At 44.0% G+C, this 16,063-nt stretch overlaps 1 protein-coding gene across 1 annotated transcript; it reads right to left on the bottom strand.

Annotated features, from left to right (window-relative positions):
* Nucleotides 1-229: 229 nt before the first annotated feature.
* Nucleotides 230-7,464, bottom strand: wnt11 (wingless-type MMTV integration site family, member 11). The gene is made up of 5 exons (XM_076102292.1): nt 7,382-7,464; nt 5,493-5,737; nt 3,744-4,021; nt 2,875-3,167; nt 230-404 (listed from the first exon to the last, which is right to left on the bottom strand). Exons 1-5 carry the CDS (start codon nt 7,462-7,464, stop codon nt 230-232), a joined length of 1,074 nt encoding a protein of 357 aa, XP_075958407.1.
* Between the last annotated feature and the right edge of the window lie 8,599 nt (nt 7,465-16,063).

Raw genomic sequence — 16,063 nt, 5'->3', positions numbered from 1 at the left:
TTGTGAAGCGGAGAAAAAAGCTCAGAAGCCCAATCGGCAGTTTGGAGATTCTATACAAAAAATGATACTGACACGAGAATAGACCAGGTCTCGTTGAGTTAAACATGCTAAAGCTTAAGACAAAAGTAAGCCTTCTCCATATTGTAGTGCTTTGGTTAATCTGTAGCCTCGGGGGAGACTGGGTACAAGTAGAGGGCAGCTGGCGGGTGGGCCGGTCGGCGGCACACACTCATTTGCAGACATATCTCTCCACGATCCGCTCACACTTCTTGCAGGTGACGTAGCAGCACCAGTGGTACTTGCAGTGGCAGCGCTCCACCAGCTTCTCCATGTACGGGTTGTAGCCACGGCCGCAGCACATCAGGTCGCAGCTGTCGCTGCCGAGGGAGGTTTTGTTGCACTGCCTGAAATTAGACAAAAAAAGGTTTAATGTTCAATCAGACATTTAGTTTTTGTTACAACTATACATATTTACTTCAACAAGATGAAGAAAAAGTACTCTGGAGGACTGAATAACCAGCTATGAATGTTCAGATATTCAGTGTGGTTTCCTGCCTAAAACAATTACGTTTACAGCTTCATTCAAAAGTATTCTGTACGAAGCACACAATAGTCCTTTTAAAAGAGCCGTCCTGTGTGCCTCAACCTTTTGAGCGTTTCAGAAGCCTAAAGCCTCTTGAATGAGCAGAGAATAGCCCCGCCGTAAATCACACTGAATACACAGGGCTGCCCCTCCCTTTCTTTAGCTTGTCTTCTCCACATAATTGCATTGTTTTATGATGGCAGAGTGTTAATGACCAGCGTGTTGAGGGAGACACTGAGGCGGCTGCGGGAGCGAAGGAGATGGAGGAAGACAGGTTTATTACATTGGTGGGAGCCGGGAAGCACGCAAAAGGAGCGAGATGATTTTGTTATATCACTTCCGTGCTGTGAATGGAGAAAGAAGACAGCACTGTGCGTTCTGAAGTTCACATCTGCTGGTTGACGCAGAGGCACAGTAATTTAAGACCAAAGCACAAGCTTCAATAGCGCGTCTCTTCCCAATGCCGTGACACTTTTTCCGTATCAGTGATCACATTTTATCCATCAGGAACTGCTGCTAAAATGAACTTTGGCTGTCCCACATTCTCTCGTTCTATCCACAGCTGTCAGGTCTTGTGAATGGGTCAGAGCTAACAATGTAGACAGCAGCGGGGTCAGTTCAAGTGTAAATAACGATAAAAAGTGGCCATCAGTGAGATGATATTGTGTGAGTGAGTGTTAGAACGCAGGGAGGTTTGAGAAACCCGAGAGCATCGGTCTAGACCAGGGGTCGGCAGCGTCTTTGATATGAAGTGCTAGTTTTTAATTCTCTTGTTAATCAGTGTGCCTTATCAACATTAAGATTAATATTAAGTTTAATTATGACCACATCAACATTTAAATCTCCAAAGGATTTGTAATTTCATTCAGTCCAGAAAGGTAACCTGCGTAGCAACATTTTTCAACATCCACATCTGAGTTGAAGTTATTGACCTACCAAACTTCCACCAATCTGGTTCATCAGCAATAAACTTAACGAATTCAACACAGAAGTCAACAAGTTCTAGCCAATCAGAGGCAGAGTAGGGCGGGTCTTAGCTGAATGCAAGGTTAGGAAACAAATCAATCAAACTACCATAAATAAAAGGCCACACAATGGCAATGGCACAATACATTTCCAAAAAACTCTCTTGCAAACGTTGTGTGCCATTGATTAAGCCGCAGCTTGACAATGGTGGCACGTATAGCTAAGGTTGCCCTAGTTGAGACATATGGGAACAATCGATTCCCACGCATGTTCACTCACACTTACTCAAACACAAACATTAGCGTCACGCGTTCATGTAATAGCGGCAGCAAAGCGGGCGCCTCCTGATTTGGCCAAAGCTCCGATGTAGCGGGATTTGCGAGTCTGCCGCGTTATCAGGCTGCAGACAGCGGACGCATCGAGCACAGCCAGTGTCCTTGACATGAAGCATGTCTTCTGGTTATCTGGAGAGTGGCCCAATGGCTGAGGGACACATGATATGACAGTCATATTTAGTGGAGCTTTTTATCCTCAGGGGCTTACTCAACTGTTAAAGTCTGGTTAAACAGATGATCAGCGGGGTGATGTTAGTGAAATTACACAGGATCGAGTTTTAATACTAACAGAGAAACTTCAGCAAACTAACTAGTCATCCTCATAATTTGCCTTTAAATTCAAAGCTAGACTGTAAAGCCTTAGAAACAAGCTGTCCTTTTCTGCATCTCAGTTATGGAAAATTGAGAAATTTAACAAGCTTGCAAGCTAGTGCTGCATATTTGTGCCCAAGTCCTCTGATAGTGTTTAGACCGATCTCCGCCTGAGTCAGGCCCTCAGACAAATGGACTCCTTGCTGCCCACCAGCTTCTCACGGAGCACAAAGCAGCAGCACCTAACACTGTCCCAACCAGCGGCGCAAATAAACCGTTATCTTTGGCGGACTATTTCCTCATTTGTGTGGCCCCCTCCAACCGATATCAGCTCGAGTCCACTCAGTCCTAAGAATAACGGCATTAGTCATTAGATAGCGAGACGACGACTCCAGTCGCAGTGGCGTTTTCAGTGACACATGCTCAGACAAGCCACAGACGGAGCACTCTCAGGGGCCGCTGGTTGTTATCAGCCGGCCTGCAAACGAAACGGGACCACCAGACAGGACAGCACTTCGCTAGAGTCAGCATCCTGGACGAGCAGACATCCAGGATCAGTCACTTCCTCTTTCTCAGCTGAGTGAGTCGTGCTAACGAATCTAACACCATCACTGCTACCAAATATCCCCCTCTTTCTCATGCACGGTCAAACACAAGGAAGTGACGCGGCGCTCTCACCTGTCCTGGGTGCCAATGGAGCCCTGCTTTTCGTTCTTAGCACAGAAGTCCGAGGAGCTCTGCAGGTAGACCAGCTCGTTATCCCTCACCGGCCTGATGTCAATGTCTTTGGGCACCAGCTGCTTGCGCGTCCCCATGGGCCGGTGAACCACTTTGGTGGCCGACAGGTACTTGATCTTCAGGTCCATGGCGATCTCCCTCAGGTCTTCCAGGCCTCTCCAGCAGGTTCTTATGGAGCAGGAGCCGGACACACCATGACATTTACACTTCATCACCAGCGCCTCTCTCAATGCCTAGACATGACGACATATAAGAGAGTACATGTCAGTCAAATAACATTACAGATGTTTACCGATTCCAGTTCTCCCTTCATGATACCGATTTCGATACCTGAACTTGCGTATCGACAGATACTAAGTACCGATCCGATACCAGTGCGTTAATATAACGTTTACTAGCTCTCCTTTTTGTTGTTCACGATGTAGCAATATGAGGAAGAAAACGTGCACAGGAGTGTTTAACCCCAGGCGTGTAGTACTAGTTTACACATGTGCAGTAGCGATAGGGCAGGCTGTACGGATCAGGTTGTTGTTCCTGTGTAGCGCTAATCAGCTGTTAAATGAAATGATAACGTGATATTGAATCACGTACTCGCTGATACGCGATCCAGTGTTTCAGGCTGTAACGAAGGCATTTTGTTTACTGGTATCGGTGTTGGAACACCTCTATAATAAATTGTACACAAATACATTTACAATTTAAAATGAGGTGCCCATTATAAAAAAAAAAATTTAAAACATATTAGGAAACATTTATTTGCATTTTTGCACTTATTTTTAAACGAGCAAAAGTACGGCCACATCGCTTACCTGTCTTCCGACTTCACTGTTGTGTAGGTGCATCAGTTTGTTGGCGTGGGAGCCCGCACGCTTCATCCTCATGGGCGCGTCAGAGAACTTGGAGCCCATGATCAATCCGTAGTGCAGGTTGTCAGCACAGCCGCCCCAGCGATAGCCCGGTTCGGGGATCTCCGCAGGAACAGGGCCACACGCGCACAGCCGCAGATCTCCGGAGGTGCAGGCCCGTGCTATGGTGTGGCTGATGGTCGCTGCAGACAGGGCATAGACAAATGCAGACTCTCTGGTTCCTGTCGACACAAAGAAGATAAAAACTAAATTATGGTAAAATAAAGGAAGACCTGGTCCTAGTCCCCGAATGTTTTGGTCTGTCTGTTAAATATCACAATATAGTGAAGTTTTCTGTCACAATATCCCACAAACCTAGATGATGTTATCTTATTTTGTCCAACAAACGGTCCAAAACTCAAGCTTGCTGTCACACAAGACAAAGAAAAGCAACAAATCCTCACATTTTAGAAGCTGTTAGAAGGTGTTTAAGCATTTTTTCTTTGAAAATGACTTAAATAATTAATCAATTATTGCAATACTTGCAATTATTTTGCTGTTTGATTGATTAATTGACTAATCATTTCAGCTCTAGCAGTAATTAGTAGCAAAGCAGTAGATTCAGAAATGTAATACATTAAATCATATTTACGCAATATAAGGAGCTAACAGTATATTTCGTTTAGGTTTTGTGAGATTAGTTTGTTTTTTTATGGTTGTCAGAATGTTATCATTTGTCATAATGTATTTTTTGAGCCTTAGCATGAGGCGTGTAATGGACAGCTTTAATTTATGTTGGTTCCGGTTGGTTCCAACGGTCTCAAAGCACTTCTGCTGTATAATCGACTTCTCTGAACTCCATCTGTCCCGTTTGCCTCTCAGAGCTCTCAGTGAACAAAAAAAGAACAACGAAATTGAGTGCACAAAATGAAACGATCAAACATAGTCCATCAGTCCTCTCGTGGTAACGCAGAGTGAGCGCTGATGTAAGTGGGGGTGATGTGAGCACACAGGAAAGCACATATGTTAAAGGCCGGGGAGCAATTTGGAAGTAAGGGAAGAAATCACGTATGACCGTGGGCTGGTTAGATCAAAGCCATCCCCGGACAGAGATGAGCCATTTCCTGTTTGGTGCAGACTGTTCATTTGGCAAATGGCAGCCATGCCCCCCCCCCCCCCACAAGACAGCAACTGCCTCTGGCTGACTCAAGGTCTTTTTGGGCATTAGACAGAGCTAAGACGGACTGCAAAGCAAACAGATAATGCTGTGGATTTTGGTAATCAAAAATGCTATTTCATTATCATGCAGAATGAACGCATGTTGTATGTGGGGGTCTCATTTAAAAACAGCTTCAGTACTAGTTCCTGGTTAAAGCTCCTCGGGAATAAATGATGGAATAATTTGGCTGGCCGGAAGAAAGAGGAAAGATGAGGCAATCATCTTTGAAAAGGACATTTGTCTGTATCAAAGCTCTTTATGTGGCAGTCATGTTAATACATGCAGATGTTAAAGGGCCTAAGGATCATTTCACCAGTTTCTGAACTGCAGTAAATGCAGCACTTAACAACCTCGGTTTTGGCTATTCATTGAATGTCAATCATGACCAATAACATCAGACTCTTGCGGGTAAAAAAGAAAAAAACTTGGAGCGGCTCTTTAGAAACAAAAGCATCCGCGCCGTCCTTCCAAACGGTTTATAATAATGGCCGTACCGCGGTCGAGATCCGGCCGATACTTCTGAGTGTCGACGGGGATGTCGATGGAGGAGCAGTTCCAGCGCATATCAGCAAAGGTCTTCTGACACGTCTTCTTGACTTCGCGGGCAGCCGTGATGATGGTTTGCATGAGCTCCAGGTTGCTGCGGCACAGCTGAGCTTGGGAGGACACCAGGCCGGGCAGAAGCTTACAGTGCTGGGTCTGGTTGATGTGTAAGGACGCAGGGGCCTGTGATATCGACCTGTAGGGGAAGGGATGAACACAAGGAAGAGGTATGCGTTTTACAATACTATCAAGCAGTGTTGATGTCATTGCTGAGTTGTAAAATGATCACGTTTACGCTGCTCAGAAAGAGTTTTAGTTACAGAGCTGTGTTTGCCGCTCTAGTTTCTTGCGTACACACATTTCAAGCCCCTGAGACGCATCAGGAACAAACAATTGAAAAATTCAAAGAGATAATGCTTCAGGCGGGGAAACATTTTGGCATGTGTTGCGGAGAAGAACCATGTTATCGCAGTGAAAATCCCGAAGGAACGTCAAGCCGAGGATTCATAAAATTCAAGTGACACGTTCTTGGCACAGCGCTTTTGTTTTGTTAAAGCACAGAAGAGGCCTCAAGATATTCCAGGAAATATAAAAAAATCCCACTGAATTCAGATCCACAGTCAGATGAGAAACTACATAGATTTGCCACCACAGAAAGCGCCGTCCTCTGTGGCCCCAGTTTGACATGAATCATCCGTTTACGCACTATTAAGAGGGTGTACTTTTTGATTTTAAGCGTTCTAAAGTTATTGAGTATTAACTTAATAGAGAAACCGCAGGCGGAGCAGGTTAGCTCTGCTCTCTGCTCTCCGTGTCTGCAGAGAGCTCGTGAGAACCAGGCGGCGCAGCCTGCACCTCGGCCTGTTTTGCATTAAGGGGGCCGAGGGGGCCGCCGCTCGGTGCCCAATGATAAGCTGTGACTCCGCTGGGTTGGTGGTAACCCGGCACTCACAGGTGTTTACAGCCGCATCTGTTTTGCGTTGCGCATTGTGCATTATGAGGACTGTAAGAGGGCTTCGATTTAGCACATGCCATCCCCAGCTCTCATGGGCACATCTGCTTAAGTCCTCCCGCTGTGAGACTTACAAGCACTCACTCTGATAAGAGGCCATGGAAGCACAAGCAGAAAGTTTAGTCTTTTTAAGAGCTCAGACGTGAGGCACGGGGATAAAAAAAAAAACCAAAGCGTTTATGAGAACAGCAACCAAAACCATGCAAAACATTCAATTGAAACATAAGCAAATTCGAAAAATAGCTTGGGAATTTTACGGACTTTCCAAAATGATTGTTTACTTTTACTGTATCATAAAAACAGCGTGGTGCTCAGTACAGGCAACATTTCAGGTCAACATTTACAGCATCCCTCTGCAGCACACTATTTTTACACTGATTGAGGCCGAACTAGACTACACACAATGGCACTGTCTGCACCGCCATGACGCCCCGTCACCTCCGCCTTATTCTCTATTCTCATCTTCTTCATATTAAACAGCTGGTGTGTGTGTGTGTGTGTGGGGGGGGGCTTTTGATCTGAGATCTTAGAGCTCCTTTTACTGAAATGTTTTCCCTTCATATCTCTCGGAAACCCTCGCTAATCTACTGTCCCCTTCATCAGATACACATGTACAGAACGCAATGGCCTCTCCCTTGATCAGGAGCAACTAGAGGAATGCTGGGGCCCATTTCTAAGCTGCCAAGGGCCCCTCCACTCTCCATAAAACACAGAAGCACACGGACGCATAATATAATATTGCGTATCTTCATGACGTCGTCTGTTTGGACGCTGTTTGAATGCGAAGGCCCAGAAGAACGAGACGGCGCCCCTCCTGAGAATACTTACAGCCATTTGATGCCGGAGCAGACCTGAGACAGCAGCAGAGCTGCGAGCACACCAAGAGGCAGGACACGAGAGCTGCTCCTCATGGTGGGACGGTGGCTCCAGTTCACACACAGGACACGAACACAAAGGGGGCCGTTCGGGCTTCTCGGCTCAGACTGGAAAGTCAACTCTCATGGCACGGCCTCCTCTTCTAAACCCTGCAATTAATAACATAAATAACGTCAAGGACTTGGCAATGCAGATTTTTTTAAGCATTTCTTTCCCGATGAGCTGAATGCGGCGTGGAAGCCTTTTGCGCGCGCTCGGAAAGCTTACAAGGTTATACACGAAGATTTAGAAACAGACCAAATCTGACCACAGGAATACTCAGATGATGGAATATTATTTTACTTTTACATCGACAATCTCGAACATTATGCGCACATTAAATAAAGAAAAACTATGTGATAGAAAAAAGGGGAAAGGTAGTGCTTTTCAGTTCACCAACACTATTGTAGGAGTTCAAGCACACTGTAGAACAAATCCATGATGCAACGCTTCAACCTCCTTCTACATGCAAATAAACACAAGGAACCAGTAATTCCAATGAAACCTTAAGACAAAGACATCTCTTGCATTTTAATGAGGGGTCCAAAGCTGTAGGCCTACCTGCAGATTGTGTCAGTAGGCACAAGTCTGACTTTACTCTGTGAATGTGAAATGGCTTCATACTGCTGTCTGTTGTTTTTTGGTCACCCGGTATTTCTAAAAAGCAAAAACCTTGCGCCAGAAGCTTTCAGGCCAACAGGGTTTATTCCCTGCTATTCAACTGTATTTACCAGCTTCTGTAAGTCGGTTCTAGTTGTCGCCTCACGCTCCACTCGGGGACACGTGAAGAATTTAGCAGAAAGAGCGGCAGCAGCGGGATCAACGCGGTAATCTTCCGTCAGAGCATCGGGACATTATCTGATAGCGCTGAGCTGTCGATAAGCAACTCTTTGAAGAGAGCTTAAACAGACCGCATTAAAACTACTGATAATGGGACTCTTTTTTTTTCTTCTAAAGCGCCAGTTCCGCTGAAACTGTGAGATATTAATTATTTAAATGAGCTGAGGTGAAACTCGTCTCACTTGGCCAACTGCTTTGCGAGCACTCTGACCTGGAGGCTCATATAATAAACTCAGGCAGCCTTCCATACAGCCTACTATTGGTTACAATAAGATATCCACTGAGCATTTAGCCTACAGTCTTTATTTGCCGCTTGGCGTCGCGTCTGTTTAGTCGGTTTAACTGTTTAAATTTACATTTGGCCGAAGTGGGCTGAATGGCAGCTCCTGTTTCCCCCCTGAAAGATAAAGACTGATAGCCTCACACGCGCACACACACACACACACACACACACACACACACACACACACACACACCATCCGATGTGTGTCTATCACCGAGCCAAGATAAGCTGGGCAGGGACCGGGCACACAAAGTGGACTGCTCATCATATTTCCCTAACGATTGAATCAGTGGAGATTAACTGACACAAGGTCGGACAAGGATATATAAATATTTAATAATAACCTTTGTAATAGTGTTGTTTGCCGAGATGTGAGAATGAGAGAAGTATTCATGAGGAGAAAGTCACTTTAAATACAAAAAGAAGCAGCTTGTATGGAAGTTGTTATAATAATAACAATAAATGATAATAATAGGCCAATCTGTTATGATAATAACATAAATCAAACATGCATCATTGTAATATAAAGGCAGTTATTTCTCCTATCCTTAACTTCCCACACGTATCTTTAATTATCAGCAGATAACCTCGGCTTTTTACTCACTCAACAATCCCAAACCTGTTATACATCGCTCACTAACAGCAGCAGAACAAAACTGTTCCTCCGACCAAAGGGGTTTCTCCTCACCTTTGCCGCGCGCGCTGCTTTTCACCGTTGGAACTAAACCAGACAAGAAGAAGAAGAAGAATTAAAAAAAAAAATCTCGGAATATCCTCTCAGAGTGAGTCGTCTGTTGTCGCTATCAGCCAGACGCACGAGTAAAATCCAGCACGGGGTGGTGGAGTAGCTCCGGACAGGTACGCATGGTGTTGGTGAGTGCGAGCGGGACAGAGAGGGCTGAGAGAGTGACTGAGCCTGAGGGGGGGGGGGGGGGGGCAGACTCAGCTTTAAAAGTACTACCCACTGCCCTGCTTTGATCTCACTGCTGATGTCAGACCAGCATTAGCATAAGAACGCACGGGAGCAGAGTTTAGCTACTCGGACATATACGCGCATAAAGAAACACCGTTTTTCAGTTGGATCGGTACCCTAGTTCAAATAGAATAGAGCCGTGATGTTCCCACAGAGTAGTGGAGTGAGTTATAGTGCGTCCGTGATGATGAATAGTCCAAACACTGACCTTATTTTATTTGCATTTTGTTTTATAGCTGCTCTGGTATCATACTGCCATTAAAATGCCAGATTCTCAAAGAACACTTTGTTGTGACCTTATCATTACACTTAATAGTAGCCAACATTTTCATGACACCAATCAGTCATACAGGGTATATTGCACGACTGTAAAATGAATAGAACAGAATATACAACCTATTAAATGGTGTGTAATAGATTATTTCATAAACCAAAAACATCTCAGTTAAGTATAGTTTTCAATCGTCTTTATAAATAGTTATACTGCCTTTCTATATCAATTTTAGCACCACAACAATTGCTATAATTATAACAATAGTGTTAAAAGGACAACATTCAATACCAAACGTTATTTCATATTTAATTCTTAAGATTAAAAAAGGATTCACAGATATGGTGTTGGTATAATGGAGGGCAAAGTGCCACTATTGTTAAAAAAAACCTGAAATGACACAAGACATGTAGGCTACTGTATCCATTGATTTCAAACGTGCAGCCATTTGGCGAACAAATATGAAATAATTGAATAATTCTTAAAATTGAAAAGGTCCCTCGTACTTTTCATCCAAATCCATTGAGGTCTGTGGTAAAACTCTGCCCTGCACAGTGACTTCATAATAGATGTTTCTAAGAGTATAGGCACAGACACACCCTTTTATCTGCACTGATATATTATCGGTTTTTTAGATACGGGAATAATTTCCAATTTGAAATGTGAACATGCTCTGACTTCCCAACGACACTCTTTTTATTAATTTGTGAAAATACCATATAATAGTTACAAGGTACTGTAATACAATGTGACATGATAATGCGGTATTCTAAGCGCACACACGCGCTTGCTAATGCTACCAAACATGTATTCTTTACATTTTTTCAAAATAAAACCTTCTTAAAGTCACATCTAATTTTCCTGCACCGGCTGATTTCCTTAAATATGAACCACACTGTAAGTGATACGCTGCAGAGCCAGCTGTGGGGAAAGTAACGTGCAGTTTCCCAGAGAATCTGCCGCACCTCCAGCGCTCAGACAAAGGCAATAGTGAGCTGTTGTCCAGACCTTGACCTTGAGACTGGTGTAGCTAACACGGCTGGCCCTCGTGCACTGCTAGCTGCTCCGCCCGGGGAAACAGCAGATCAGGTGTTGTCGTGCCGTCTCTGGAGCGGACACATTTACAGATCACAACAAGCCCTCTTCCTCTGGGGAACACCCGGATCGTGTGCTGGAATCTGTTGGCCAAACAGGGTCCACTGTTACGTTTTACACACGGTACGAGAGCTCCATGTTTACAGTGGGGCTGTGATCCCGGGGTTCCAGTGTTTTACATGGCAGTCAACTGCGAATGGGCACAGGTCGGAGCGTGTGTGTGTGTGTGTGTGTGTGTGTGTGTGTGTGTGTGTGTGTGTGAGTCGTTGGAGCTTCCAGCAGGACCGGGCCCGTCCTACCCGAGAGACTTTTTACACTCAGGCTCTCCATTCCTGAGCTAGGGTCAACACACAGCCCCTTGATCTTCACATCTCACCTTCTAAGCAACGCGGTGGAGGTGAACACCTTCTGAGGGAGACGGAGGGGGGGATAAGCGAGCCGCTGGAGTTCATGAAAATGAAATAATTCATGTCACATAATGGCAGAATCAGAGCTGCGTTTAGGATCAAACCCGTCTCTACGGAGATAAAGTTACATTGTCCTTTTTAACTGTCACGATAATCTGCTTTCGACATGGTGGGATTACTGGAGGAAAACCTACAATGTGCATGAAAAGTTGCCCTATTATATTAACAGTAAAAACATTTCAAAGTTTCCAAAACTTACATTCTATTTCTATTTCTACTTTTCTTCTTTTTCTCGGCACACTGTTGTTTGATCCAGATGTGGTTTGAGGCTGAGCTGGAAGTTTTTTTTCAAATGAGTTTCAATCAGTAAATTAGATAAATCCCTTTAAATTATGGGATATCATAACCCCAATGAAATATTTCAAGAACACAAACTGTAAATGCACATAAATAGAAACAGTACTTTATTTGCCTTTGGTAAAACGCTGCATGTGCAAAATTGGATATCACAATTCTTGTGTTGCAAAAGTGTCACGGTTTAAATGTTTAGGAAAAAATATACAGTTTTTAAAGTTGCTTGAATAAAGAATGGCGTTTGCCCAGCTCTGGCATAATGTTTGAGAGCAATGAGTGCTCGGTCTCACCGCATTGAGCCATTGTGCCGCAGATCTCAAGAGGCTCGAGCCAATATGACAAATCTGGAGGCTCACGGAGTAAAAAGGGGGGGGGGGCACTCAACTTTCACCCAGGAGGATCAGAGACTGAATGGTGCAGAGTTACTATTATGCCCCTGGAAAATCCTCCCATGCTCCCATCGGGATTCAGATAAACCCAAACTGGGCTCCAATGATCAGCGCTAATATTTTCAAATAAAAATGTTGAATGTTTTAAATCTATTTTCTTTGCTCCTATAAATGTTTCAAGATTTAAAAGGGAGATGAAAGACGACGAAGTAGATGTATGTTCTAAACTTAGTTCAGTTTTAATGCCAAACCCTCGTCGGAAAAAAAGGTCATAATAAGCACACTGCCATCTTTTTATTTTTTAAATCTGAAAATCTCCCTTTTTATTTTGTCAATTTTTGATAAAATGACCACAATGATAAACTAATAAAGGTTCATCTCTGATGAGGTACGTTCATTCTGTCTGTTCTCGATTACCAACTCAACCCATTTGACCGTGGATAGATTTCCAATCAAAATCAAAGCCAGGATTTTGATTAACAGGCTCAACATAAATACAATAAAGCCAGAACTTAAAAGGGAATTTTCAAATGGAAACCATCGGTGAACCACATCCGTAACGGTTAGCTTTCATCCAGCCTCTTATCCCCAACCAAACGGTGAACGGTGCAGGGCTCTGCTGCCAGCTGATTATTGACAAATAACAAGAACGTTATGGATTACCAACGGTATTCCAAGGGTCAAATCAGACCTGCAGAGCGACAGCGACAGCTTTCGGATCAGCCATGTGAAAATCCAATCACCCTCCGGTGTCCCTCCTGTGAAAGCTCACAGTGGGGATCGCCTCAGAAACAACAAGCCTCGTCCAATCTGCCTGACTGGACCCACATCTTTCGTACGCCATTTGTTTACAACCTCTGTCTCTATTGTGCTTTGAGGACGGAGCCCCTTTCAAGTGACAGATGGGTGGCACTTTTGAACACGTCATGTGGTCCTACAGGGAGCCTGCACCAGGGCCTGTGTGCTCATGAAGCCCAGGAGTTCACCGGCACCGGAGGACCATTTCCCAAAAAAAAACCTAAAGGGTTACGAAAGGTTGCCTGCGTTGTGGGTTAACCAGCCAAGAGAGGAGAGGATTCCAGTAACACAAGTAATTAATCACATCACGGGCCTGTCATATCATCAGATTGTCATAAATCTGAGTTAAATGGGTCCATTCACTTCATGAGAACAAAACACGCTTTAAAGGGAAAATACACCCTAAAATAGAGCATTTTATTTGCATTTGTTTACTCCAGTGATGAAGTCATTTTAGAAGATCGAGACATTTGTTGATGATGTCATCGGGTGACAGGATTTGGATTTGTTTCATTGACACAATCAGTGACTGTATCAATAGATATAGTCCTCCAGTAAATTATATTTAAATGTAGAGCAGCGCTTACCATAAACCTATAATCCACTAAAATATCTTGGGATTATTATATTATATTAATATCTTGTTTTATTATTTACTGTCTGTGGAGCAGCTGCACGATATGTCTCGTGACATCATCTCCGTCTCTTTGACGTTCATCTGGTCCAAGTCGTGAATTATAAACCGAGCCATACATCACGGCAGAACAAACACATGTGAGTTATATTTCGGGGTGTATTTTCCCTATAAAGAGAGACATCGCTTCCAGCGTCAAGCGCTGTCTCACACAGGTCCTTCATCACGCCGTACGAAGCCACATCGCTGCGTCTGAGGAGGTGCTGCTGAAGAAGAGCAAGAGGTGTTGAGGGCAGAGGGGGTTGAGGTAAGCCATGTGGGTGGGGTGATGGCTTCAGCAGAGTCTGGGGGGTGGTCACCGATCGCACGTCCTGGTAAAGAAGAAGAGCGTTAGACGAATCACAAGGACAGGCATCAGCCCGCCTGCAGGCCTCCAGACAGTGCTATAGATGCATCTGGTTCTTATGAATTTGGCCCTTTAGATTGCGGTTGGTGGAGGCGTGAGAGCACCAGATCATCCTTATAAATGATTAAATCCTACTTCTTTGAGGATTACAAAAGCATTTGAAATACCAAGCTGCAAGTTTCAGGCCCAAATAAATGCATGCTTTTGCACAGGTACTGCTTTATGATCGGATAATCCCTTCTACACCTCAGTAGCGGTTAAACACACTCACCAAAGACAGCCCTTCACATTTCACTTACAGTTTAAATCCTGTAGCTTTATGGCAAGTACAAATGATGTGTTCTTAAAGAGAACAATCAACGAGCTGACATCTGAATAATTCAAACCAAAAGTTTTGCTCGTAATATGGCGAGGATCTGAATCCCGGCCTGTGCTGCCAATTTTCCCTGAAAGGGAACCTTGAAATAAAATCCACTTAAGCCCTGTGTCTTCCCCTCCAGAGTGTAGTTAAATCCTGGCTGTGTATGGACATGATTACGGAGTGCCACGGGTCTTACATCAGTGCAGAACCTTGACTTCCAGCAGGAAACCTGGTGCACGGGTCAATTATGGCAATACCTTGTTTTGCTTAAAGATGGAGGATGTGTTCTTCATGCTCAAGCACACCGGCTGCACCTGAGGATTTAAACCATAACAAAGTCCACCTCTGCATCCAACGTGTAAATAAATGAAACCCAGCTTGGAGGAGGCACGTCGCTCTTGGAGGAGAGAGCGTAGGGATGGGGTTACGAGACGATGCCTGTGTGCTGCATGTAGCCGCTGTGGGGCCCCGTGCACAGAGGAGACAGATCCGTTTGCTCAGCAGCTGAGCGGGGACACGGAGATGCTCCTTTTCACACTGAGCTGAGCACCGACAATCAGGGCTTTGTCAGGGAGGCATCTGCTGTTACAGCTCACAGGAAGAATACATGTTTCTATAAAAAAAAAGTGCACTCAGTGGGGTTAACGGTGTTAAAAGATAAGGCAGCTTCACGTCAACAAACACAGAGTTTATGTATGTGGAAGGGTTTTTAACAGCAGTGGTCTTTGTTTTCATGAAACCTGTAGAATATTTCAGGGGAAAACGGGGGGGAAATAAATCAATTTAGTCCTCTGGATCATGTATTTAACTTGAATTTAAAGTGACTTAAATAAGCCCTGGGGTATTGTGTCAGTATAGCCTCATTCAGTTAATAAGATCGGCATATTGCCAGCTGTTCTAGTGAAGAAAACTAGAATAAATCAGGAAAGCTATTGTAGCTATTTGTCATCAGCTTTAAATTCAGTATAACATTTGGGCAGACATTGGTATTGGCCTACAGTTATATGAAAGAAAACGCATGGCTTATTTAAAACAAGGCCGTACACACTAACGTCTAACAGGCCCTTGCTTTTGAAATCATCAGTTCAAAAGCTGTGTGTTATTGCAATTCCTCTCATGAAGGCTTATACACCAGATTGGAATTCATAGCAAATAATTGACAAGAAAGCCAGACACCGTGCCACAGCACTCACAGAATACACTTGTTCTTAAAATTACATATTAACAGAGCCACAATGGAGCCCCGAAGCCTCGATTTGCATTACTGGCAAATACGAGTTGAACCGGTCTCTCTCGCATACCCAGCATTGCAGAAGCCTTACACTTTGAGGACAAAAGGTAATTGTAAAATAAATATTTACCAGGTATCTTGAGATAATACAGTGGTTGTATGACCTTAACAACCCTCCCTCCAAACCCACATCCTTGTTGATCGGTGAGTGAATCATGAAAGTTTTAATTTTTTTTTAATTTAATACAGATTATGCCCAAGAGGGTGAACTGCCAGCCAGCAATCATTAACACCGGCAGACTGTATTGAACACGATTGGAATGCCCCATAAGCTTATCGCAGCAAATTATACTTTAGCTTAAAAAAAAACATTCAAAACTCATATAGGTTGTTTGCAGTTGTGCATTTTTTAGTTTACCAAAAGAGTAATACTAAACAGAATAACTGCACGTGGACTTCCATCTGCCCAGCTGGACTTCATTACCAGGACTACCTGGCAGAAGAGATCTAGTATCTCAATGGGACCTTCTTGGATCAATTAAAAAATTGAATT

The sequence above is a fragment of the Anarhichas minor genome, unplaced genomic scaffold (assembly GCF_050575085.1).
Source record: "Anarhichas minor isolate MPS153535 unplaced genomic scaffold, ASM5057508v1 ptg000027l, whole genome shotgun sequence".
Taxonomy (NCBI): Eukaryota; Metazoa; Chordata; class Actinopteri; order Perciformes; family Anarhichadidae; genus Anarhichas; species Anarhichas minor.
Note: the sequence above shows the minus strand (reverse complement) of the source record. Positions and strands in the feature narration are given on the sequence as shown.

Coding starts and splice junctions, on each gene's coding strand:
- wnt11 (XM_076102292.1), bottom strand. CDS start 7,464: ATGAGGAGCAGCTCTCGTGTCCTGCCTCTTGGTGTGCTCGCAGCTCTG. Junction 4,022..5,492: donor TCGGCCGGATCTCGACCGCG/GTACGGCCATTA, acceptor TTGTGTCGACAG/GAACCAGAGAGTCTGCATTT. Junction 3,168..3,743: donor ACAGTGAAGTCGGAAGACAG/GTAAGCGATGTG, acceptor CGTCATGTCTAG/GCATTGAGAGAGGCGCTGGT.